General features: G+C 42.3%; 1 protein-coding gene across 1 annotated transcript in view; it reads right to left on the bottom strand.

Annotated features, from left to right (window-relative positions):
- LOC105428206 (uncharacterized) overlaps nucleotides 1-23,157 on the bottom strand; it is a 158,604-nt gene extending 135,447 nt beyond the window's left edge. Inside the window, exon 1 of the mRNA XM_089073123.1 lies at nucleotides 23,061-23,157. Coding sequence (XP_088929249.1) covers nucleotides 23,061-23,142 — 82 coding nt within the window. The 5' untranslated portion in view covers nucleotides 23,143-23,157. The remainder of the gene's footprint in view (nucleotides 1-23,060) is intronic.
- Nucleotides 23,158-25,085: the final 1,928 nt, after the last annotated feature.

Below are 25,085 nucleotides of genomic sequence, written 5' to 3'. Positions count from 1 at the left end.
CTCTCTCTCTCTCTCTCTCTCTCTCTCTCTCTCTCTCTCTCTCTCTCTCTCTTTTAGATATCGATCGACCAATACGACTGAGATTTTAGACGCTTCTCCTCACGCTCGTAAAATTAAGCTCGCACACGTTACCTCCTGTATCTTGGCGAAATCTTCCGAACTGTCGTGCCCGCGTGATAGCGCGGGGGATACATATGCCAGCTATCGAAGGTCTTTTAAGAACACGTACAGTTAGGAATGCGAGATAAAGGATACACACACACACACACACACACACACACGCGCGCGCGCGCGCGCACACACACACACACACACGCACGCAAACACACACACATACACGACCTCCCGATTTGATCGATAAACCGATGGTATAATACATTTTAGATAACGCAATGTGTCGCCCGATACAGCAGTTCTCAAACATTGCGGCATCCGCTGTCCTCCGGTCGAATATCGGCATTGAGTGCTTCAATACACGAATTTAATTGCCTCTATTCTCGCGTCATAGACAGAATCGATAACATTATTAGAATTAGTACGTTACGAGATATACGGCCGCGTAATGTGGATATAGAGCTAGAATTCGTAGAGCCGAATTGTCATGATCGAAAATCGCGTAACATAATTCTTTACGCGGGCTTTATGTGTACCGCGCATACCTACTTGCTCATTTATTAAAATTAACCTCGTAAAAGTTTATCAATTACTCAACCCGATATTGACGGTATTAACTCGTAGCGAGATATCAACAAACGCGCAACGGCGGCACCGTGCAACAGGGAATATTTCGCGAGATACGTACTTTACGAGGCATTGAAAAAATGCGCTATTAGCATAAATAAATGAAATAATAAATACAGATTAAACACGAGGAACAGTCTCAGAATTAAAGCCAAACATAACTACGAAATTGCGTGATATTTATTCCGCCCATTCCCACCATGACGTTTATCATTTTTAGCATGTGTTCGCCGGACATTTATGATATCCCATCAACGGATTAAGATTTTTATCCTCGTATTTACATTTTTCCCTGACGTGCATCTATCCTCCCTGTCTCTTTCTCTACATCCTCAAAATCCTCTCTCTCTCTCTCTCTCTTCCCCCCCCCCTTCTCCTCTTAGAAACGCAATTCAATTTCTCGAACGCGCTTAACAATCTAACTTTCCCAAGTACCAGCTAACGTAACGCTACGTGATGTAATGGAGTAATGGTCGATGGCATATCTCAGATTATTATCAAATCATCGCTCGAGGCACTATCAAAATTGTCCTCTCAAGATGTCCTATCTTCGACGAGGCGACCCGGGATATTATATGCTAAAGAAGCTTATCAGACGGTTTCACAGTCGAGGTGATACATGCGATAGTGGCGTTCGCCGCTCGGGAAAGGTAAACGCGCGCACACACACACACACACACACACACACGCACGCACGCACGCACGCACGCACGCACGCACGCACGCACGCACGCACGCACGCACGCACGCACGCACGCACGCACGCACGCACGCACGCACGCACGCACGCACGCACGCGCACGCACGCACGCACGCACGCACGCACGCACGCACGCACGCACGCACGCACGCACGCACGCACGCACGCACGCACGCACGCACGCACGCACGCACGCACGCACGCACGCACGCACGCACGCACGCACGCACGCACGCACGCACGCACGCACGCACGCACGCACGCACGCACGCACGCACGCACGCACGCACGCACGCACGCACGCACGCACGCACGCACGCACGCACGCACGCACGCACGCACGCACGCACGCACGCACGCACGCACGCACGCACGCACGCACGCACGCACGCACGCACGCACGCACGCACGCACGCACGCACGCACGCACGCACGCACGCACGCACACGCACGCACGCACACGCACGCACGCACACGCACGCACGCACACGCACGCACGCACACGCACGCACGCACACGCACGCACGCACACGCACGCACGCACGCACACGCACGCACGCACACGCACGCACGCACACGCACGCACGCACACGCACGCACGCACACGCACGCACGCACACGCACGCACGCACACGCACGCACGCACACATGCGCGCGCGCGCGCACACACACACACACACACACACACACACACACACACACACACACACTCGAAAACTCGCCAACGAGACGTGCCTATTGACTTCTCCGGAGAACTAGCGGCGCGTGATTTATATTCAAATACTCGCGAAAACATTTTCCTTTATCCGCGTCCCGGGGATTCTATTTTTCACGCGGTTTTACGTGTCGGGAACATTCGCGTAACGCTTTCGCGCAATTACAGTTTTTAAGGTATTACAACTCTTCCGTCATTCACGCGGAACGGAATTCACCGGCATTATTTCATAATTTTTCGCAGGCTTGCGTGTCAGTTTTCCCCGGCGTTATATTCGCTTATGCGAGATTAGCTCAGCGGCCACAAAATACGTTCGCGAGAAACAGCACCCCCGTCTCTCATGTCCGTGTAGATATTAAAAATCTCCGCTGGAGAAATATCTCTCTCCATCGGGGCATTTTTTTCTAATACGTCCTAGCCGACGTCGCTATTGATTTCGTCTATTTAACTAATTTCCCGGGCTTCACTAGGGACGGGTTATATCGATGCCCAAGGGGCTCAAAAAATTTGCATTAATTCCCAGATTGATTGACGTGGATTTAGCTCAACCGGCGGCACATCGAAGGCATTATTGCGGACGCTCCGAGCGAAAGATGAGAGCCCGTCGAAGCTCTTGCTTTTAACGGCAAATCTCCCGAACGGAACTTCCTAAACTAATCTCGACATCGAAGATCGATAATAATGATCTCTCCCAGGACGCACAAATCTTGGTTGCTGTCCAAGTTGCGTTAGCCTCGCGGGCCCGTAGAAACTTCGCGCCCGTGTAATGTGTGCAACGTAATACGGGACTTAAAAGATTAAAGCGCAGATTAAAGTACGCGGTTCGCATTCAACGCGAATAATTTTCTTTCGTCGGGGCGGGGATTTCAACCATCCCCAACGCTTGCCGCGAAGATATACCGTGACGACGATCGACGAAGAATAACACCACCGGTGTGGAATCTCCGCGTCTCAGCGAAGCTGAGAAAATCAGGAACGATCACGCAGACATTTCTTACGAATTAAGGATTCCACCTTTAAGATTCTCCTCCTCTTTGACAAATACAAGCGCGAAAACATTTAGAAACAATAAAAACAATAAACAATAAAAACCTGATCAAAGTTACAATATACTTTGCATTCTTCGAAATTTTCTTTTTGAAACATTTTTGATTCTAGATTTGAACTCTTCATTTCAACTATTATCATTTCTATACCATATTCTATAAAGATTTATTCTAAGAACATCTGGGCGATTTATGTTACGTTATTGATTTTTACGTTGGCACTTCTGCAAGATCGAAATTTATTGGCATAATTTTTACAATTTCGGCATAGAATCTTTTTCTAGCTAATTGTTCCAATTATACTAAAATAATAGTGAAAACCTACATTTTCACATTAAAAACGCATATTGTTTTATAATAAATTAGCAGCTTACCTCGATTGCGAGGTAAATTAGCACATACAGTATAAATTAGTTGTTATGGCAAACTCCATGTTAAATCAATGAAAACCTAGTAACAACAAAGAGCGATTGTATTCAGGTAATCTTCACAATACGGCAACAGCTACGTTCATTAATCACAATTAATTAAATGCATCAATATTTGCGTATTTTAAAGAAATATGTATTTACTTACAAATTTCTGTTTCTACAAACAAATTACTTCTATTACCGGTATTCATTGTGTAATAAATTATATGCACGCGGTAACAAACGCCAAGCTTGTCTTAAATATGAGTTATCTCTGCAGACTTTATTTTAGTCATTTTATTAGTAAAAAAATACTGTTATTAAAAAAGAATATAATATATATTAACAGAAATTTTTCTTTCATCTAATAAAATCCTTTCGATTTATTTTGTCATTTGTCATTTTGTTGAAAAATATTAATACGAAATGATGAAAAATTTATTTGGCTTCTCTTAAATTAAATTTTTCTCTTTTTTATATTGCAGTATTTTTTTCGATTTAAATCAAATTGAAGATAAAAAATACTTGTGCTGCAAAAAATTTTGCAGTAATTTTTTTCAATAGTTTTTCATTTTGTCAACAAACCTCAGTCTCTTCTTTACGAATGGAAGAAACAGAGAAAACAAGAAAATCTATAGTCGTTCGATATTCGTCATTATCTCCCCTATTACCGGCTCTTTGAACGCGGGGTCGGCCGATTCCATAAATTCGGCTACTTCCGCAATTTCCGCCTTACGATTTAGCCCGGCGTTTTGCGCGTTCGCCACGTAACGGGCGTCGTTGTAAGAGCGGAAGAGCGGAAAATCCGCAACGATCGCGTAAGCGATTTCTTCCGTTATTACTTCATTATCATTTTTGCAACAAGTGGTGTCGCACAGCACCATCGGCCTGTAGCTGGTCCCTTACATACGTAGGGGCTACCGTGTGTTCCGCCAATTCCGTCACGATCGAGGAAACAAGCCGAGGATGAAGAAAGGGGAAAGGGTGGGGGGGGGGGCATGGAATGAGAGAGCGAGTGAAGGAGGCCGACGTGGAAACTCCACTGGAAACAATAACCGTACCGATTTCAACGGTTACTGCGCTCTCGGCTTCTTACTAGTATTGCTGCTGATGTTGTTGCAGTTGCTGTATATTTCCCCAATTTCGTCAACGGCGAACTTCGTAGGAACGGCAAAATACCGAGTAGATCCTTACAATTACTATCGCCAATTCTGGGGTGATGTCTCTCGTCCTTCTCTCTTTTTCTCCTTTCCTCTTTCTCTCCGTCTCTTTCCCAGATTTCACCAAAACTTCTGAAAGTTAACGTACTTTCAAGAATTTAAGAATCTCATGGCGAAAGACGGAGGATAAATGTAGAGCGTAGAGAGAAAGGGGAAGACAGAGGTGGGCGGAAGAAGACAGAGAGAAAGATGAGGGCAAGACGCAGGGAGAGAGAAAGGGTGGCTGGCGTAGGATCGTGTAACGTGCTACGAAATCCCTCGTTATCGTAATTTCGTTCTCGAGTATCGGAGGAGCGAGCCCGGCAGTCGTGACACTCCTCCGAAAGTTGACTCGTTCTCTCAAAGATCCTCAGACTGCAGATTGGATTGGGGATCGTATAAACAGTAAAAGCAACGGTCGTTGAGCAACTTCCTTTACGTCGTGGCCCGAGCCACGAACGGTTGCTTCGTGCGACCGAGGCTTTATTTCGGGTGACTTCGACGTTCGCGCATGAGAAAAATACAGAAAAGCCGATCGCGACTATCATCGTCGATTCGATCGTCGATTCGATCGGCGATCGGCCGCCAAATGCACTCGCGCGTATTGCGTATCGATTCACGAATACCTGTATCTTCCCAGAAGATACAAGTCAAATTCAGAGCGCGTCGAAATAATAACGGTATACCGTTCAAAATAAAGATATATTTTTTTTAATTAAGGAACGTTTCTTTGATTGACGTTTAAATGTGTGTAACGTTAAACGAGAACTAGCACTTCGTGTACGCTTTTTATCGCGCCGATTCTTTTCAGGGGGGTTGAATACGTATTTGGAGATTGTTGAAGATGTTACTTTAATCAGCCCCATCAGGAGTCTGTCGATTGCGAATCGAATGCTGTTTCTGATTTCCGCCATTGCAATCGCATGCTCTGCTGGAGGAGAGCTAATCTATTTCTAATTAACGAGTGTTATTCTCTCGGAGAAGTGGCGCAGATATTTTCACGCTAGAAGAAACTCTAAAATCAATTGCATCTCTCGATAAATAATTAAGCGGATCGCGCGTACTTGTAAGAATTATTATTGTTCGATCTTTCTAACTAAATTTGAACGGTATCCGATCGATAACTTCATTAGCAAACGGCAATTACATAGCGTGTTATATAATTAGTGTATATATATATATATATATATATATATCCTCGGAATTGAGATTTCTTTGCCAAAGGGAACTCCGCCTTATGACATATTCTGGCAAATGTAGACTTGTATGAACTATGATTATATCGACGATAATTTATTTGTTCAGAATATTGCCATATATTTTTCGTTCATTGTGGTGGATGAACTTATGAACAAAATGTGAAAATGCGCTACATATTATTTCGATACGTTCCCTCTTACAAAAATATTCCAACATCTAGATTGCGTTAATTCTTAAGGCACGCCACACCATCGACGAGACAAAATGAAATTTCGCGGCGAGATGTTCTATTTTCAGATTGTTTCATAATAACAAAGTCTGTAATTTTCGACGGCGAGACTACGAGGGGGGGGGGGGGGGCTTTTTCAAGAGAGGATTGCGCGCGAAGCGTCGAGATCGATAAGTCTACTTTATGATTCTAGGAAACTTCCGTTGCTTAAATTTATAATTGAATTAAAGATACAGCGCGGGAGATCGCGCAAATTTTCCAGAACTTTTAACTGGTGGATCGTTTCCATACTCGTCGGGGAATCTCAGCTCCGGCTACCGGCGAGGACACCAAGCCGCGTAACATCGACAATTGTTTCGTTAACACGGTCGTAATGCAGAAAGTTACCGCGGGATAGTTACCGCGAGCGAGCGGGGGAGAAGGGGAAGGGGGAGGAGGAAGGGAAGCGTCGCGGCATCTCGGAGCGTCTTCTCGAAGAGTACGAAAGATATTCGACCGGTGTGTTGTCACCGGCGATAATAATTGGCTGCTCGGTTGGAGATGAGACGGAATAATTCCCAGCTACCCCGAAACCGACGCAGCAATGAAAATGGAAGCGAGACGGTGCCCCTCTCATCTCTCGTCGTACTACTACTTTAACTCATTATTTCGTTCCGCAGCCCGGGAGAGGAGCCTAATGGGAGCGTATTGGAGTATTTCGCTCGCCTCGCCCGACAGAAAGTAACAGCGGTGGCGCAATAATACCAAACGTAGAGCCATTTCATCCATTAGGCGTTGTAGCGAGGGTGAACTTTGGCTCGTAAAAAGAAGGTACGAGCCGGGATATTCCGGGTCGCGTTAATGATCGCTTAAAATATCAACGAGAGTGTGTCTCTGACTAATTAAAAGTACATACGATTAGAAGCACGTGTGTATTGAAAGTGCGTATAAGTGTAAGAAATTTGAATATCTGAGGAAAGGATAACGGAAAGTATCGAGATCGCCGTGGAAACGTAAACTCTCGGTACACCTACAAATACGAAGTTAAGTAATCTGTGACGCGATATTTCAGCGAGTATTAGCGATATGCGAAGAAAGCGCGGATAAAATAACAAAAGCTATTCTTATCCTCAAAACAGCATTGATGAAATTAATCGGGACGAACCAATCGCGATTATTTTTATGTATCTTTTATGGTAAACTCGATATATACAATTAAGCGGTCAAATACAACAGGATTAATTTTGAAACATCATCATTTATGAGTCACAATTGGCATCGGCTGCCATCGTTTCGTCGTTGAAAAAACGCCGAGGAGGATTAACTAATTGCATATTTTCAAAGACCTTCCCGTCTATCCGTTTTAAGACGGCGGAATTTTACGGAGAAATGCTTTCTACCTTAAGAGCCGTTTTCTCTTAGTTTTCTTTTTCTTTAGCCGCCCTTTTATCCGCGCTTTCTTCGCATATCGCTAATACTCGCTGAAATATCGCGTCACAGATTACTTAACTTCGTATTTGTAGGTGTACCGAGAGTTTACGTTTCCACGGCGATCTCGATATTTTCCGTTATCCTTTCCATGTAGCAGCCAACGTTGGGGATTGAAATATTAGAACGTTGCTTAAATAATATTTTAGTGAAACATCGAAAATGCATGCTCCAATTCGTTTATATACTAAATTCATTTAGCTAACTTTTATTTTTCTATTGGCCATAAATATGCATCCTGTACGCGAGTATTGTGAATTAAAATATTTTAATGGGAAAATTATTAAAGATTAATCCCGTCTATGTCCGAAAGTTATGTTAAATAAAATTTTTTCGATATCTGAATTATGTGCAGCTTGTCTGTAAAAACTATCGATATACCGTCATCCTCTTCCTCGATTGTCGCTAAATAAGTTTAAAAAGAATGCATAATTTTTTTCTGACACGGATAAATATAGCCGTAAGTTAATAACATTAAATTCCCGAGACGCCCGACATTAATTTTCACCGTCGATAATCGACCTTTATTATTTCCTCGTAAACGGAAACGAAGCCACCGCTACCATCAGGCATCACTGCCGCCGTCGCCGCCGCCGCCACCGACTCGAGTTGGGTATCGAGAAAAGTAGCGAAAGACCTTCGAGGAGAAATTAAAGCTACGTGCAATCTGAAAGGGCGGAAAAAGGAGCCTGCTTCGAGAAAACAAGAAGACCTCCTTGGCGCACCGAATGAAAGAGAGACGGCGTTTCACGCGCGCGCGCGCGCGCGCGCGTGTCGAGAGATAGCGGACGGAGACGAGAGTGGCTTTTATCGAAAATTACGGTTTATAAAAATTGCAGCTGGACTCGTCGTGTCGCGCCGTGTCTCTTCGCCCGCTCGTATAATTAGCTCCCGGGCTCGCAGCTGCGCGAACGTAAGGTATCGTTCACGTAAGGATTATTATCGTTGCGGAGCGCGCGGGGCGGCAATGGCGCGCTGCTGTTGGGATTCTTGGCCCGACTATAAATGTACGCTTTGCATCTGCTCGACGAGCGCGCGGTAATACCATTGCGTCGCAGTGTGGAGGCTTTGGATGCGTTGTACTCCGTCTGAATACAAAGCTCAAACCTGAAGACACCATCCAAACTTCGCTATCGCAACTATGCGCGCGCGCGCGCGCGCGCGGAGATGGAGGTGGAGAGAGGAAACGTAAAAGAAAATATCGCGCAACAAATTTCTAACGATTTTATCTGACGGAACAAGCGGGACTTTATAAAGTCTACTGGCAGAAAAAAGATACCTCGGATGACGGAGATTAGCGAGATAATCGGAGATGTCGCGTTTTTTGCGACTATAAACGATGCTCTATAGCTCGGAGCGGAATCTCTCGGTACTTGTAACGGCGAATACGGGACGCCTGAAATATTGCTGCGTTATAATACGAGTATAGTATGACGTCATAATGGCACTAAGCCTCGTGTGAAGCGTACTCGACAGACCAGAGCGAATTGATATTTCGGCGTACCGTTTTGTCTGAACTTCATTACGCGAAATGGAACTCGTCGTATTTTGCGCGCGATAGCCAATAATTGAAAAAGACAGACGAGAGAGAGAGAGAGAGAGAGAGAGAGAGAGAGAGAGAGAGAGAGAGAAAGAGAGAGAGAAAGGGAGTAGTCACTTGTACAAACCACTCGTATTATGAACGGGAACGTAGTTTACTGTCTTGACTTCGAATTAACTCAATCCCGTTAACGCGACACTCGACTGCCTAGTGTCGTTTTACCGTTCCGGAAATGGCGCAAACACCATAGTCGTGTACACAGGAAGAGATAACTGCTTTTCGTCCATGTCCCGTAATAAAGACCGGCGTTACAGTTGAAGCAGCGTTATTTCAGAAAGGTAACGCACACGTACTTGCAAATCAAATGTTGCCTCAAAATATCGAATCATTCTTCCTCTTTTTCGTCATTTACGCTCTAAAAGATTTATCAGGGAAAAACATGTGCCGACGCACATATGTATCTTTTTCATGGTTTCTCCTTAATAAATCATCAAAATATATACATAAATGACAATTTTATATATATATATATATATATATATATATATATATATATATATACGCATTTACTTCTTTTCAGATAATGTTTGCGAATGGGCATGAAAGATATATGAAAACTATGGTTCAATCAATATCGCTTTTTCTGTATAGTATTACATTTCAACTCGGTTAACCATCTCGAGGGGGTAGAGTTTCTATTTAAAACTATGTAGATTTTGTTTTTCGTTGTAATAAAAGTTTTGTGGCTCGAGTAAAATATTAATAGCGACAATAAAGAAAACAAGGATTTATATAATGTATAAAAATAATAATAAATGTATTAATTCACTTCGAATAATATATTGTGCGATATTTCTTCGACTTTACGGTGAATCAATGGAGTAACGAAATTTTATTGTTGAATTTCGACACGTGGTACAGAGCTGTCCGGGGAAAAAATAATGGACGAGGGTTTATTTCGAGGACGGGGATTTTTAGGGGCGGTTAACAAAAATACCTTGTGGAATTATGATGATACGCCGCGGCGATATTGCAAATTCTAAAGCTGTTAATATAGAACTAAAATACAACAGAGAGAATATCACATTTGTGCATTACTAAAGCATATTCAGACGGGGTTTATCTGAATTAAAAATCGAGCACGAGTATATCAGCCCTCGCGGATGTTGTAGCGGACAAATCGATTTCTGTTGGACGATTATAGAACATATATTTAATAAACTAACATCGCGACCTGATTTTTATATACAAAAGGTTTTATCGTGCTTTATCTGATATCAAAAAGAAAACGAATGTTACCGTTTCCGCAAAGAGACTCTCCAATTACTGTCATATTTCATTGATCCTCTCAACGGATAAGTTCCATAGAAATATTCAAATTGTTCGTGAGTGGCATGCCTCTGAGTGCCTGTTTCCTTGACCGAGTGATATAAATTGAAGAAGACGAAGACGAAGATCTTAAAAGTCAAAAGCCTGAACTCGATCAGAAAATGAAATTTACAATTTTGCATCGGCATATCGGCAGAATCAAAGAATTAATCTTGTTTATTATTTAAAAGACATTTCGACCTTTCTTCATGTGATAGAAAAAGATTAAATAAAAAATAATAATAAAATATAATATTTTCATCATTACAAAACATATCTCATAAAATATATAAAAATTTAACAAAATTTCTATCATACACGAAAGAAAAATTTTTTACAGAGGCTTTTAACATTATGTTATAACGCTTCTAATATTTAATAAAACATTGAAAATTAATTCTTTTGCTGTGGCAAATTTTACATTCTACTAAGAGTAAATTATTCAGCACGCTGTTCCGATTTAACATTAGTAATTTATATTAATTTAATATAACTTACATTAATTATATACAAAATTTATTCTACAATCACTGTAAAATGCTTTAATATACTATATTCTGGAATTAAATTAGAATAAAGAATTGGAAAAAAATTCTGATACAGAAATGTTATAACAATTTTCAAATAAATTAATGATCAAGTTTGACCAAAATAATGTCATGAATATTAATGTCATGAAAATTTGAATCTTTATATTATCAAAATGTGTTTTTGTTATATTTTATCATTTATTATATATTACATATTACATTTATTATACTTAATTTATTATATTTTATTATTTGCTATATATTTATTTATTATAATTTTATTTTACTTTTTTCCTTTTGTTATTTATTTAAATAATAATTATCTCGTGATAAATTTAATGACCTCATGATTTCAACTTGGCCACAAAAATTTAATTATTTATATGTTATTTTATTTATTTAACGCTACAAAACTGACTACACGAACAAATAATATTATTTATATTATTTATGTCCTCTGGTGCCCTGTTTTTTTAAAAATTCTACATGCATATATGTAGTGTGTTGCTAATGAGACGACATAATATATCAAAAATGATGTATTGATATACTGAGCTCTATTCTAGAAGCTTTGTGCATTCTCATATGCACAATATATTGACACATATACGTTCTAAGATTATAAATATAGATTTTAAATATTAAAATCAATTTATCCTAAGCCATCTATTATAAGATAACGACTTACAAAGCACTAAATCTATCTGTAACATTCTGGTGATCTCAATTTGAAATATATATTTACATACAATTCATACACATCTAATGTCCATGATAACTGGCGTATTCATCATCATATTAATTATTACAATATGCACACAATAGAAGTATGCATGAGAAATAAAAAAAAAATGAAAACGCAAGGGAGTTAACGAGCTAATCTAGATTTTGATGATTTATTAACATATCACTAAACAAATATGCACAACAAATGTTTCGACCAGTAATTAGATCATCTTCAATACGTTAATAACGCTAGTAGTTTTCAAACATAATAGTTCACAATTATTCGACACAAATATAATTTAAACTGTTTGCACGTCGGACAAGGGTCAAAAAGTAAAAATGTTTTTTCCATGATGTTATAAAAAATGAAAATTATGAATACGTTGGAAAAATTGAGTCTCGAGATGCAAAATTTGGAATGATGTAGTTAAAATAGTAACCAGGCATTGCTATTTTAGACTTTAATATCGTTAAATTAGGAACCAGGCAAAATAATTCACGTAGAAAAATGTTATATATGTGTGTATCTTACAATTGTTATTTTCAAAAAATAAAATAAATTAAGCAACAGAAAAATCTATATCGTTTAAATTATTAAAACTAATAACAGACACGACAGATTGATACGCGTATAACCGTAGTCAAAGCCCGAATTTAACATGATATCATTTAATCGTTTAATCGCTTAATAATACAGAACCTACTACCTATGACTTTCAATATTTTCACATTAACAAGTACGTCGTCGCGTCAATGGAATAAAAAAACGATTGGATCAAGTAGCGTTTCACACACTCTGCTTTGATTCAATCTTTTTTTTTTCTACTTTCAAATTAAATTTCGAGAATGTTCCATTAATAAATCTCACTTTACGGTGTGGTTGCGAACCATTCTGAGAGAGAAGAAATATACTTTTGCGAATATACATTTTTCGTGAAAATACGTAATAACGAATTGAATGGATGGTTGATTAGTTAACATAACTGACATTGCAATTTTATTTCCATATTTTGAACCACTAAATTGTAGTCTGAAACATTTTCTTAGCTCGCGGGCTTAATATTATGGCTAACTTAGTAGATGAAACCGCGCGCTGGTCGGACGGACGCATTAGCTCCGCTACTTCGAAAATTCCAACTTCGTGCGCATGAGAGAGGACGATGCGAAGGATTACAATGGAACGCGTCTTCTTAGCTCTCGAAAGTCCTTCCGGCGTTTCTCCAAGACCGAGTTGCCGAGTAAAATCGTACATTCTACCGGGGCCGTAATGATCGCGGCTGTTTTTGCGTTAATTCATTAGTTGGCTTTCAAAAACGCAACGCACGGAAATGCGGTTCGCAAAGGCGAGAGACGAGGAAATAATGTATCAAAAAAACGCGATGTAATAAAAAACACGATGAAAATATTAAAGCAGTTTCCACTATAACGTATTACAAAAATCGTAAAGCACTTTCCACTATAACGGATTACAAAAGAATTTCACTTCGGGAAAAAAATATTTGTCCCAACAAAGCGTATCGGGATTCGGAAAATTTCATTAAAAAGGAAACGATATGAAAACTAAATCATTCGTTCCGTTAATATATTCATATGATTCGAACTAAAGCGCGCGTGATTATCAGAAATTATTTACTACATTAATTTTACTTTACCGTTATCCCATAATATGAACGTGTGTAACGTAAATACTTAATGAGCATAATACACTTTTAAATAGATTTTAACGTTCGTACAGTTCCGAAATACACACACCATATGTTATTCAATTATTTCGTATGTGCTAAAAACACACGTTTCTTTCTCTAAGAAACGTCAAGTCTTGGGGAAAAAAGGGCTCTTTCTTAAGATCGATACCAGCTTCCTTATCAAACGATACTCCGGATTGATGTGGGTTTTCTTATCACGGTCCGTCGCGACACGGCAGCTTTCGTTAATTTCATCGGAACGTTTGTCATTGGAAGAAGAGAGGGGGAGGGGGGGGGAGGGGGGAGGGAGGGAGAGAGGGAGGGGGAGGGGAAAGCACCGAAAGAAATTGGCGCGGCACAATAACAGTTTCGAGCGTGGCCCATTACTAGCCCATAATTGTCTCCCGAGGCTATAATAGAATGAGCGTAAACGGTAGCTATAACAGTTGGCGTATATACCGCCAATTCTATCCAATGAAGAATGAAGCGTGAGAGATCGAGAGAGAGGATATCGTTCGCGCGCGGCCCGGCACGTGCCCCGATCCATTCCGCCAGCCAGTTAGCCAGCCAGCCAGCCCTTCGTATTTGCACAGGAATAACCTTGCAGGAAAGAATAACTCTCTCTCTCTCTCTCTCTCCGGCTATCAGCGCGAATCGCGCGATGAATGAACCATTTCGCTAAGTACTCGTGCGCGCCGATTTCCGTCGCGATAGAAGACTCGAGATAAAACCGAGCCTCGAGCGTCGCATTTTTCGGAAAAATTCTCTTCCCCTCGATAAAGAGATATTGGCCGAGGCTATCAAGGGGCTATTACGAGAGCGCTTTTGCCGGTCGAAAAAGTGTAATTGTACATCATTATTATATATGTCGAGTTATCGCATCTCCGTGCGCGCGTTACATTATTATTACATATATTATATATATATATATATATATATATATATATATATATATGTGTGTGTAACTTGAAATTGTGTATCGACCACTCGTCCGTAAATACAGAAGTCCATGCGTGAACTCACGCTGAAAATTATTGCGCCGGCATCGCTTTAGCGCAATTTATATCACGCATTTAAGCGAGAGGTTCAAGCGGAATTACATAAATCGACGAGTGAAATTAGGCGGAAGGGGTAAATCCGCGGAAAGCAGCGCTGAGAGAGACAAGAATGTTTCGGACGAGGTGTTGTTTGCGATTCCTTTTCAGGCGCGTTTACGGCGAAAAGAGGGAATTTCTAACGTCCGTCCATTTACCCGCGTGTGATCCAACGGGGGTATTCGGGAGAAAGCACACCAGCACGGAGCTGGCTGACTGCCTGGCTGACTGCCTGGTTGGTTGGAGAGACGACGAAAGAGGTACGAAGTAAAACGTAAAATCACACCGATCTCATTCGCCTCTTTCCTTTACGCCGGGCTGTAACGCGGCACCGCCATTTCCCGAGAAATCGGTCGAAAAACGTCGAGTCCGTTCTCGCGATCGGATCTTCGTCAGATTTGATGTTTGAACGTATTATCGAGTGTTGTTCGAGGGAGGGAGGGATGGAAGAAAGACGAGAGAGAACGCAAGTTTCGCCGTCGGTGCAAAAACGTAATGAAACTATCCTGCTCGCACGCGGGGAACAATCGTTCTCGTTCGTCTCGGAGTTTGCGTACGCCTGCACACATCCCTCGTAATCCCTGTCTGCCTTTATTTCTCGCCTACCCTCACTCGCTCCGCGTTCGGGGGAGATATTTCCACTGAATTAAGATACCGAGACGACGACGACGACGACGACAACGACGATACCGTTGCGGTACCGTTACGATATATAATTAAATCTTTTTGCATCCCCGCGATGCGAACGTGACGCGATGCGCTTCTTCCTCCCGGCAAGACGCATGACAATTTTTTGTGATGAGACTCAGTAAATATAGAGACGCGAGAGACGCGTCGTTCCTCCGGAAATGGCGATTTCCACTTGCCGCGCGGAGCGAGCAAGGGAGAGGGAGGGAGGGAGGGCGCGAATTATCTCGTGGAATTTCGTCGGTCGCCGAAGTAACCGTTATTTCGAACCAAATGGAGAATCCCACGTCAGCGCGAAACAACATCGCGAATAAACATTAATACAGCGACGGCTGCCGCTCTAATGCGCGCCGTGATTTATTAATAGATGTAGACAATATGCCGGAGATGCCCGATTATCCTTTAACGTTCGGGGCTCGAAATAAGGGTCAGTTGCATCGACGAGCTTGATTAACCCGATTCCGTTATATCCGGCTGCTCTCTCCCTCTCTCATTATATTATCTTGGATTACGGTATTATCAATATAGATTCCGGCTGTACAGCTGGCTTTAGAAGTGCTGACCAGACGTAACTTATACCTAATTGAACGGTTATCTTACGGCTCTCTCTCCGACACATGACGTCGCCGGATCGATGTTAATCGTTTCGCTTCCGCTTTACGTATTTTAATATTAAATAAGGGACAATATCGAAGAGGGAGCGTTTATATAAATGAAAGCTTCGAAAGTCACATTAAATCGATTAGCAGGCGGCCAACAACGCAAAAAGAATCATACCGTAATCGCCCAACTTTTTCGTCATCGTCTCGGCCGCCGCCCTCGTTTTTCTCACATTACGTAAGAAGACAGAGCCGGACTGCTCGAGGAGCGGCTGCTCAAAATACAGTAAATTTGTAAGTCGTCCGAGGCAAGCGCCGGCAACTTATTTCAGCCATTTCATTAGCGTTTAGAGGCAGGACAACTTTAAGAAACGACGACGTCGCCACGGCGGCTTTTTAATCGCGTCTCCCGGTGAAAAGCATGGTAAAGAGCAAACGGTAACACCGTGAAACAACTCACGTTAGCCCGTTAAATGCCCGAATTTAATTTTCACGGCACGAAAAAAATCTCTTTTTTTTTTTATCCTTTTCGAGATTTTTATAACCCTGTAAAATTTGATTAAAGTCCCCCGTTATGTAAAGAGAGATTTTTTAAAAAGATTATTTAAAAAAAAAAAAAAGATGTACGCGAGCGTCAACCTCTTCAATGACGAATTGTTTCCCGATTAATATTGAGTCGATTAATCAAATAGTTAAGGCAGCTAAGGCCAGAAGATCAATTCCACAACATTCTGCAAACTATCAATTTCACGGTGGCACAGTTTTTAGCGAAGTTAGCCCGTGGATGGAGAACGGATACAATAGATCGCGCTACAGCGACAATCAATCCAAGTTTAAAGTCGGCAGCGGAACACTTCGGAAATGTAGCCGTGAATGTTACATATCGGCCTCGTCCACTCGTTCTCCCGCAAATATCACGGTACGATACGAAAAGGCGTCGGGCAGTCGGACGAACGAACGAACGAACGAACGGACGGACGGACGGACGGACGGATGGACGAATACGGACGTAGAGGAATGCTTTTTCGCTAGCGGTAATAGCGACCCGTTCGTCTTCGGGGGCATTTTGTTTCTGTGGAAACATGCGAGCGAGCTTCCGCCATTATCCGGCTTTTTATTCGGCCGGAATTAAGAACACAGATCATGCTAGGCGACCGTTATGTAACTTTCGCGTTATCGTCTCCTTTGCCATTCCGGTTTCTCTCTCGCGAAGGCGAAAAGCGGAGCCTCGGCCTCGAGCTCTTGAGGAGGCTGGCAACTTTTAAGTCCGCATTATTTTTTTAAGGAAACCCACCGCGCGTAAGTGCAGGCATCGCGCATCCGCGCAATTTTATCGACGTGTCAACGATAGGTCAAGCCCCCCCCCCCCCCGTAAGTTGCCTTAAAAACTTGAGAACGATACGTTCTCTCGTGCCGATAAGACACGATCTAGATGTCCTTTCCCGTTGCACCCCGCCCCTCTCCCTCTCCCCTATTCCCGTTATACTCAACGCTATACAATGCATCCTTGGTAACAGGGAAAGCAAGGGCCCGATACCGGGAGTGAAAATGTTTTAATCGATGAATACGCGACGGAAGTAACACCTTGATTCCAGGATTGAAATTTAATTGTCTAACAGTTTATTCTCCGTACGATCATTTACTGGTCACGCGACGTGTATATTCATAGTAGACGCGAAATGCCGCATGAAAATTAGTTTACGCGCCGAGTGATATAAGTGCAATAATTGTCCCTACAATAATTTAAAGCCACGCCGCGAATGTAAATCGCGGAATAAATACATTATCGCCGGCGAGGAATTATTCGTTATTATTCGTTCATGAATTAAACGACGAGTGAATTACAATGATCGCGCGCTTTCGGCGTTATCGTTCGTTCTGACAGGTTGAGCCCTCGGCGAAATCACGACATCGGGAAATGCACGTAGATGATAAAGAGACAGAGGAGAGAGAGAGAGAGAGAGAGAGAGAGAGAGAGAGAGAGGGGGGGGAGGCAGGGAGCAAAACGGGAGTCGGAAATGCTGCTGCGCCTGGATTCATGATTTCTTAAATAGCTCGCAGTAAGTGCCTGGCAATTCGCTTCATTTACATCGTCAACACGTAAACGATGCAAGCGCAACGAGCAGGGGAATTAATGCGTACCTTTTGCGACAGCGTTTCTGCCATTCCCCTTCCTTCCCCCCCCACCGCCGCCCATCTCTCTCCTCCCCCGCCAAACGCGGCCCCCGATAAAATTATACTCGTGGAAGTAAAATTTTCGCGAATTAGTTAATTGACCCGAAACCGCCGCGTTACCTTTCGATTTTTACTGAAAATTCATCCGAAAATAGCAACCGGTTTGAATACAGACGCCGCTTGCCTCACCCCCTCCCCTCCCCTCCTACCGTTCCGCTCTCGTGTTATTACTTTAAAAATGGTTTAATTCAATATTTGATATTGTGTGTACGGAACTCTTTCGCAATATTATTTCGTTTGTTTGTTTCATATCAATTAACAAACGCCGGTTAAAAAAGATGAAAGCGGCGCGGCGTGGCCGGAATGAGGGTGTGCGGATTGGGAATCAGGACGGATAAATTTCCGGATAAAATAGCTATTCGCTTTATACTCTTTTTTTTCCCCTTCCCCTCCCCATCATGCGAGTTTCACTTTTTTTTTCTTAATTAGTTTAACAGTGTACCGCTGTGTAGTCGAACTTAATGAAAATGTTTCAATTTGAAGATTGGCTGTAATTAAAAAATTCATTATGCGTTCTTTTTTTTTTTTTTTTTAATTCGTTATCGGTGTTGAAACGCTTGCCCGCTCTCGCCGTTCTGACTCTGAATGCGGCGAAATTTTCAAGAGTCGGGGAAAAAAAAAATCGATGCTAAAACTTTCATTGGCTCGCGTGTTAATTTTGATACGAGCCAGTCAGGACGGACATGATGCACATAAAAATCGCCCAGACGATAACTATCTAACTTTCATGCCGGCCGTCATGCCTGGTTCGCATCCTATTCCCTCTCATCACATGTGCGGTGTCCACTGCGGATATCATCGATGTAAAAACGATAGAAAAGAAATGAGAGAGGGAAGAGATGTCGACGTACATATCTTTGATTATCCGTTACATCTTTTATGTCACGTGTCCGCACGAGCTGACTAAGGAGAAAAAAAAAGGTTTGCGATTAAATAATACATTTCTTTTCCGGCCGCTGGCCGAGTTATGCATCACGGGTCTGCGACACGCGAAGATTACGGAATATTTATACATCTGGCGTGTATTTATAATAATTAGATTAAATAATAAAATAAATAAATAATAAAATAAAATAAGAAAAAAAAGGCGATTGCCGAGGGACTTTCCCTTATTTCATATACGATAAAAATCTTGTCTGTTCCTTCATTGATTTTCCTTTACATACGACATAGTATACCGGTGTCTCAGGATATCTTGATCCTCCGATATTCGGGGATTCGCGTCTGAATAACGTATTTGCAAGGACGAGCTTGGGAGCAAATCGCGTAGGGCGATTTCTACGGAGCCGAGCGGAGCGGAAGCGGAGGAACGACTAAATTCGGCTAGCCGGCTAAAAATTCAAATCGTCTGAATGTTAAGCATCCGGGAGCTTATCTGCTCGCCAGACTGCGGAATTAAGATCGATATGCGGGATCGTTCCGTCTGGCAGCGGGGGCCCGCCGCGTTTCTTGTAGAGCCCCACGGTAATGTCGGTCGAAGAGTTACAACGCCGCCTGGCACCGTCGAAAGCAGCAGCGCCAGCATCTCGGAACGTGAAGGAAATTTCTCAACCCTGCCGCCTCTGCTTTTGCATTTTTTACGTCTTATATTTATGTAATATTTGTCAGTGCAAAATTTCCCGTCCGCAATGACATTGTATCGATCCAACAAAATAAACGCCGAAATTTTGCCAAGCTAAACTTGAGATAATCTCGCAAGTCACATTTAAACATTCAACTTCTTAGTATATTTTAAAGTTTAATTTATAATATTGCTAAATACTTTAACATAAATTTTAATAATCATGAAAAAATTTACGAAAATGAATTTTTAACTAACTGAAGAGAATAAAGTTTTATTTAGATCTGTCTTTATTGTGTATTCTTGTGTATACCTTTTTCTAGGTTTTTATCTGTGACAGATTCCGATATTTTGTGACAAAAAAATAGAAAATAATTAATCAGTTGGTTACTAGGTCTTCAGTTCAAATGTTATTCAACTTTATCGTATTTTTTATAGTTATCTCTCTAAAACTTATGGTAAATTACAATCAAAAATCAAATCTTTTAATAAAAATCTTAAATATGAATTAATAATACATTCAAGTTAAAACTAGAAAATCAACATTTGTTGGTATACCTCAATATATGTCTAATAATGCCAATTTTAATCACCATTTTATCAACTTCTAGACAATCTTTTTCTATTCAAATAATATTTTAACTGATTTATATTTGAAGTTTTTATAAATTATCAAGACAATTATTTTTTTCGGGTGACTACTTTATTTGAATATAAATTATATAATCAGTAGATTTGCAATAATGTTCGACATGTTGATACATTTTTCATAAGATTAATTGCATTAAGTATTAAAATCTGTCGCGATATAAAATCATTATCGGATCATTATCAAAACTGAAAAGGAAAACTATTAAATTTTAAAGATCCAACGTTTCTTCTCGCCAACGTTTTTAAATAACATTATGTAACTTTTTAAATCTTGCTCCTTGCTCACTTTTTTCCATCTATTTTGTTACACGAGTCCATTTATATTGTCCCAAATGATTTAATTATAAAGTCGCTTTGTTGAATCACCGATGCTGATAATACTCAGTGTATGCTTACTACGCAAACTGACCCCTCTCTTCTCTCTTTTGTGAAAGTATCCTAAACCATAATCCACTCTGGAGCTGTCAGAAATTTGAGAATGTTACAGAGTTATCCATAAATGGAGATCCAAATGCGAGCGATCTATTGTAATTACCATCGCCTGTTTCCAAACTTCCAGTTAAGCCACTCGACGGCAATCATTTCATCAAATGGTTTTCGAGTATCGATTGGCGCTCATTTTACAGGATATAAAACCGACACGTTTGTGCCACTCTCGTTTGGCTATTCTCGATTGCTATATAATAGACCTCGCCTCTAATACAGTGTTCATACATGCAAGCTGCATTTCAATGCGCATAATTAAATGCGCAGATCGGATCGGCGCGACGGATGGCAAGGGAGGGGAGCAATAAAAAAAAAATTAATGAAAAAGGAAAAAAAATGAAAAAGAAAAAAAAATGAAATGTCACTTCAACAGGTCGTTCCGTTCGCTCGTGAATTCATTAAATCACGTTTAATCAATCGCATACGTTCGATAACTTCCTCATCGCTATTATCCGCACTGACTTCCCGGCCAATTTGCGATTCCGTTTGATAAAACGTGGTGAATATTTATTCAACGGCAAGTCGACTGCGATCTGGTAAGTACGCGATGCATTTAATCGGCTCGCACGCGCGCGCGCGCGCGCAAACATTCCAAAAAGTTTCTTCTCTCCCGATGTTGATCCTGTTACCGGAGAGCCAGAGGATTAAGCACGATACACGGACGATTGCCTTACACGATCACCAAGTAACTTTCACGTTATCGTCTCATCCACTGGCCGTTTATCCTGTGCAGCTCGACGCCGGTCGGCCAAAGAAGAACCGACCGGAGAGTGCGCCAAGGCGAGAAAGCTATCGAGTTACGGAAACTCCCGAGTGTGAAGGAAACTCTTTAATGTTTTCGCCGCGTTCTTCCCGCCCTGCCACCGGCCACCCGCTGCCGGGAATTTATTTAATCGACGCAGCAGCGAAACACACACACACCTTTAACGAATTCTTAATGCGTCTTCGTGTTTCACATGACGCTCCAAATACGAGTTCGCAGTCCGGTCGTTAGGTGCATATTAAGACGTAACGGGCTCCCCGATCAGTTTAATCGCGCTTTCCATTCCATTCCGATCTTTCTGTTCCTCCCCTTAATGTTTAATCGAGCGAAGAGGATGGGAATCTATTTGTTGGACTCTTAATACCTGCCCGAAGATAATTAAATATTGAAAGAATATATCTTACGTCAAGGATATTTTTTCCTATCTATTTCTAAAAACCAGTGGATAAGAATAATCATTACAATATCAGACTCTGAGATGACCCCTTTCCCCCCTCCCCCCTCTCTCTCTCTCTCTTTTTCTCTCTTTATAGACTTTTGCAAAGATGAACGATATCCGCGCCACGTCGAGAACGTTAAATAAAGCCAACGAAATTTCGATTATCCGAGAACTTCGCGACTGATCCTGTTATCAGATTATGGGATTTAGCCCGATACACAGGAAATCATCTCGAACGATCACCGGCGAATCTTAACCACGCCTCTGCCATTGTTTTATATTTTATTCCTTTATCTCGATTAAATCACAAGAAATAAAAAAATAACAAGTGTGAGAAATATATGTAAGAAAGGCAGAAATTTGCAGTATATATAGAAATATCTTATCCGCGTAGAAGAAAGAAGGCAGAGAGAGAGAGAGAGAGAGAGAGAGAGAGAGAGAGAGAGAGAGAGAGAGAGAGAGAGAGAGAGAGAGAGAGAGAGCAGCGAAGCACGATAACTTCACAAATGCGAAAGAGATTCTATGATATCACGGCGCGTATCTCGTGGCAACGAGAAACTATGCGAAACACTCTTCCACCTGCTTTATGTAACGTGTAACTATGCGAAGAGCGCGACGAAGACGCGACGCTGATTCGATCCTCGAATAATGTTTAACACTGGTGGTATACCGTTTGCGCCAATATTATGCTTTTGCACGTTTAACAGGGGCTTCCCCTTTTCCAGGAGCTAGAAAATCGTCTGTCAGAATTAATTAACGGAGTCTGCGTGTACACGACCTTTTCCTTTTTTCGAAAAAAAAAAAAAAAAAAAAAAAAAAAGCTATTAAAAAGTCCTTATATCTATGCAGAGCGCGGCCATCTTCTTTTTCCAAACCAGGACTATTTATATAGCAGTCCCCCATTACCGCTGAAGATTAAAGAGCGTGAAAGCGCAATGGACAGTCTGAAAAATGTAGGAATCTCTCAAGTAGAAAGCGGGATTACTCACGTTTAAAATTCCCCGACGGACAAAATCGCCGCTTCGATTCTCCCGGCGTTACAGGGCCGTCCGGTGTTATTTGGAGAACCATAAGAGAACCTGTAAGAGGGCAAGCTAGATGGTGGAAGTCCGAAAAACCGCAAAAATCTATCAAGTAACCAACCGAAAAGGTCTATCAGGCCAACCTATTTGGAATTCGTCAGTGGTCGAAATGATCCCTTCGGGTTCTTCCGCGTTAAAGAATAACCGCGAAAGCTATTGCCGTTAAAAGTCGAAAAATATATACGGACTGGAAACTGGGCGGGAAAAAAAGGAATAGAAAAATCCATCGGGCAAATAGGCAAAGTTCGAAATTCGACGATGTTGAAAAGTAACCGTTTCAATTCCTTGCAATTTGAAATAAAAGTTATCCGCGATAGAGCTATATAACGGTTAAAAATCAGAGATGATGCGAGAGAGAGGGAGAAAGAGAGAGAGAAAGAGAGAGAGAGAGAGAGAGAGAGAGAGAGAGAGAGAGAGAGAGAGAGAGAGGAATGTAAGGTGGAGGAGTAAAATAATGTAGAAGTCAATCGAGAGAGGAGCGAAATTTCGCGGGATTTCACGGGCAGCCGAGGATCCGAGCGAGCGAGTGGAAATGACCGCTCGCTCTCGCTTGTCTCCGCGGTGTTAAATTACCGCCCTTATTTGGACAAGTACGAAAGATCCTCCGCGGATGCGAGACCGAGGGGATTTAACGCTCAGGATCCCGTTACCGGGACAAAGGATTAAAGCTCGATGCACGGACGATCACCAACTAACTTTCGCCTTATCCTCCCATTTCCCATTTCTCGCCGCAAGCTCGCCGGGGCACTCGCCCCTCGTGGTAACGCGGCGGAGTGAGCGGCAGGGGCGAGAAACCTGTCAAGCGCAATAACTCGAAATGCGAGAGAAATTCTTTCGCGCTATATACGGGGGGGGGGGAGAGGGGGGCGCTCCTTCTCCCGGAGTGCGAGTGGCTGCACGAAACGCCCTTCCTCTTATTCTTTTTCCGCCTTTTTTTGACGTAACGCGCGTAGGGGAAGCCCATTACGCCGCTGCGAGTGAGTTGATACCGAGCTTATGGCTCAAATAAGGAATAATACTCATCCCGAGATTTCCCGAGTACCGGGGCGTTGTAGCTACATATCTCGAGTAGCTTCCACGTCTCCCGCAACGACTGAGGTATACATTAATTACGTTCATTAACGTAATGCTGTTTCTTTTACTCGCGATTTACCTCTGATGTTATGTATATCGCACTGTCACTGGAACAACGATACCATTGTTTCCGACGTTATTCGTAGTCACAGTTTTGCGAGCCGCATCGATACCGCGTAGCACGAGGTCTCGAGGTCTCTAGAAATTAAAAAGATTGATAAGAACGATAAAGGAAAATTCTCTCTCTCTCTCTCTCTCTCTCTATATATATATATATATATATAGTATTACCGAGGTCAGTTTCGCGGGCGGCTTTCCTATTTTAATTCAATCAGGGGAGAAACGCGAAGTAGATTTGATTTATAAATAAAATATATCTCAAATTCTCTCTGGCAAATGTCATTGGGCGGTCTTGCAGGACAATCGCGGGGGACGACGACTCTCCTTATACTCTCTACCCAACAATGGAACGACATCGTTCGGGCCACTCGGAATTTCGGATTTATGGCGAGGAGCATATTCCATACGGCGGCGTCCAAGAAGCGTACGTATGCCCGCAATTCCCCCATAAATTCGAAAATCTCGAGAGTCGCACCGGATACTCCCAGAGGGATCGCCGGTCGATCCTATTACCGGGCCACAGGATTAAGCCCGATGTACGGAAGATCGCTCCGGACGATCGCCAACTAACTTCCGCGTTATCCTCTCGTCCGCCGACCGTTTTTTCCCGCAGCCGAGACCCGACATCGTGGTAGCGCGGCGCGCGGCGGTGCGGTGCGGTACGGTGCGGCGCGGTACGGTGCGGTGCGGCGCGGCGCGGTGCGGTGCAGCGCGGCGCGGGGCTGCGCGGTGCGGGAC

The sequence above is a fragment of the Pogonomyrmex barbatus genome, unplaced genomic scaffold (genome assembly GCF_055798465.1).
Source record: "Pogonomyrmex barbatus isolate J1 unplaced genomic scaffold, ASM5579846v1 scaffold14, whole genome shotgun sequence".
In the NCBI taxonomy this organism is placed as follows: Eukaryota; Metazoa; Arthropoda; class Insecta; order Hymenoptera; family Formicidae; genus Pogonomyrmex; species Pogonomyrmex barbatus.
This window is presented reverse-complemented; position numbering and strand designations above follow the sequence as displayed.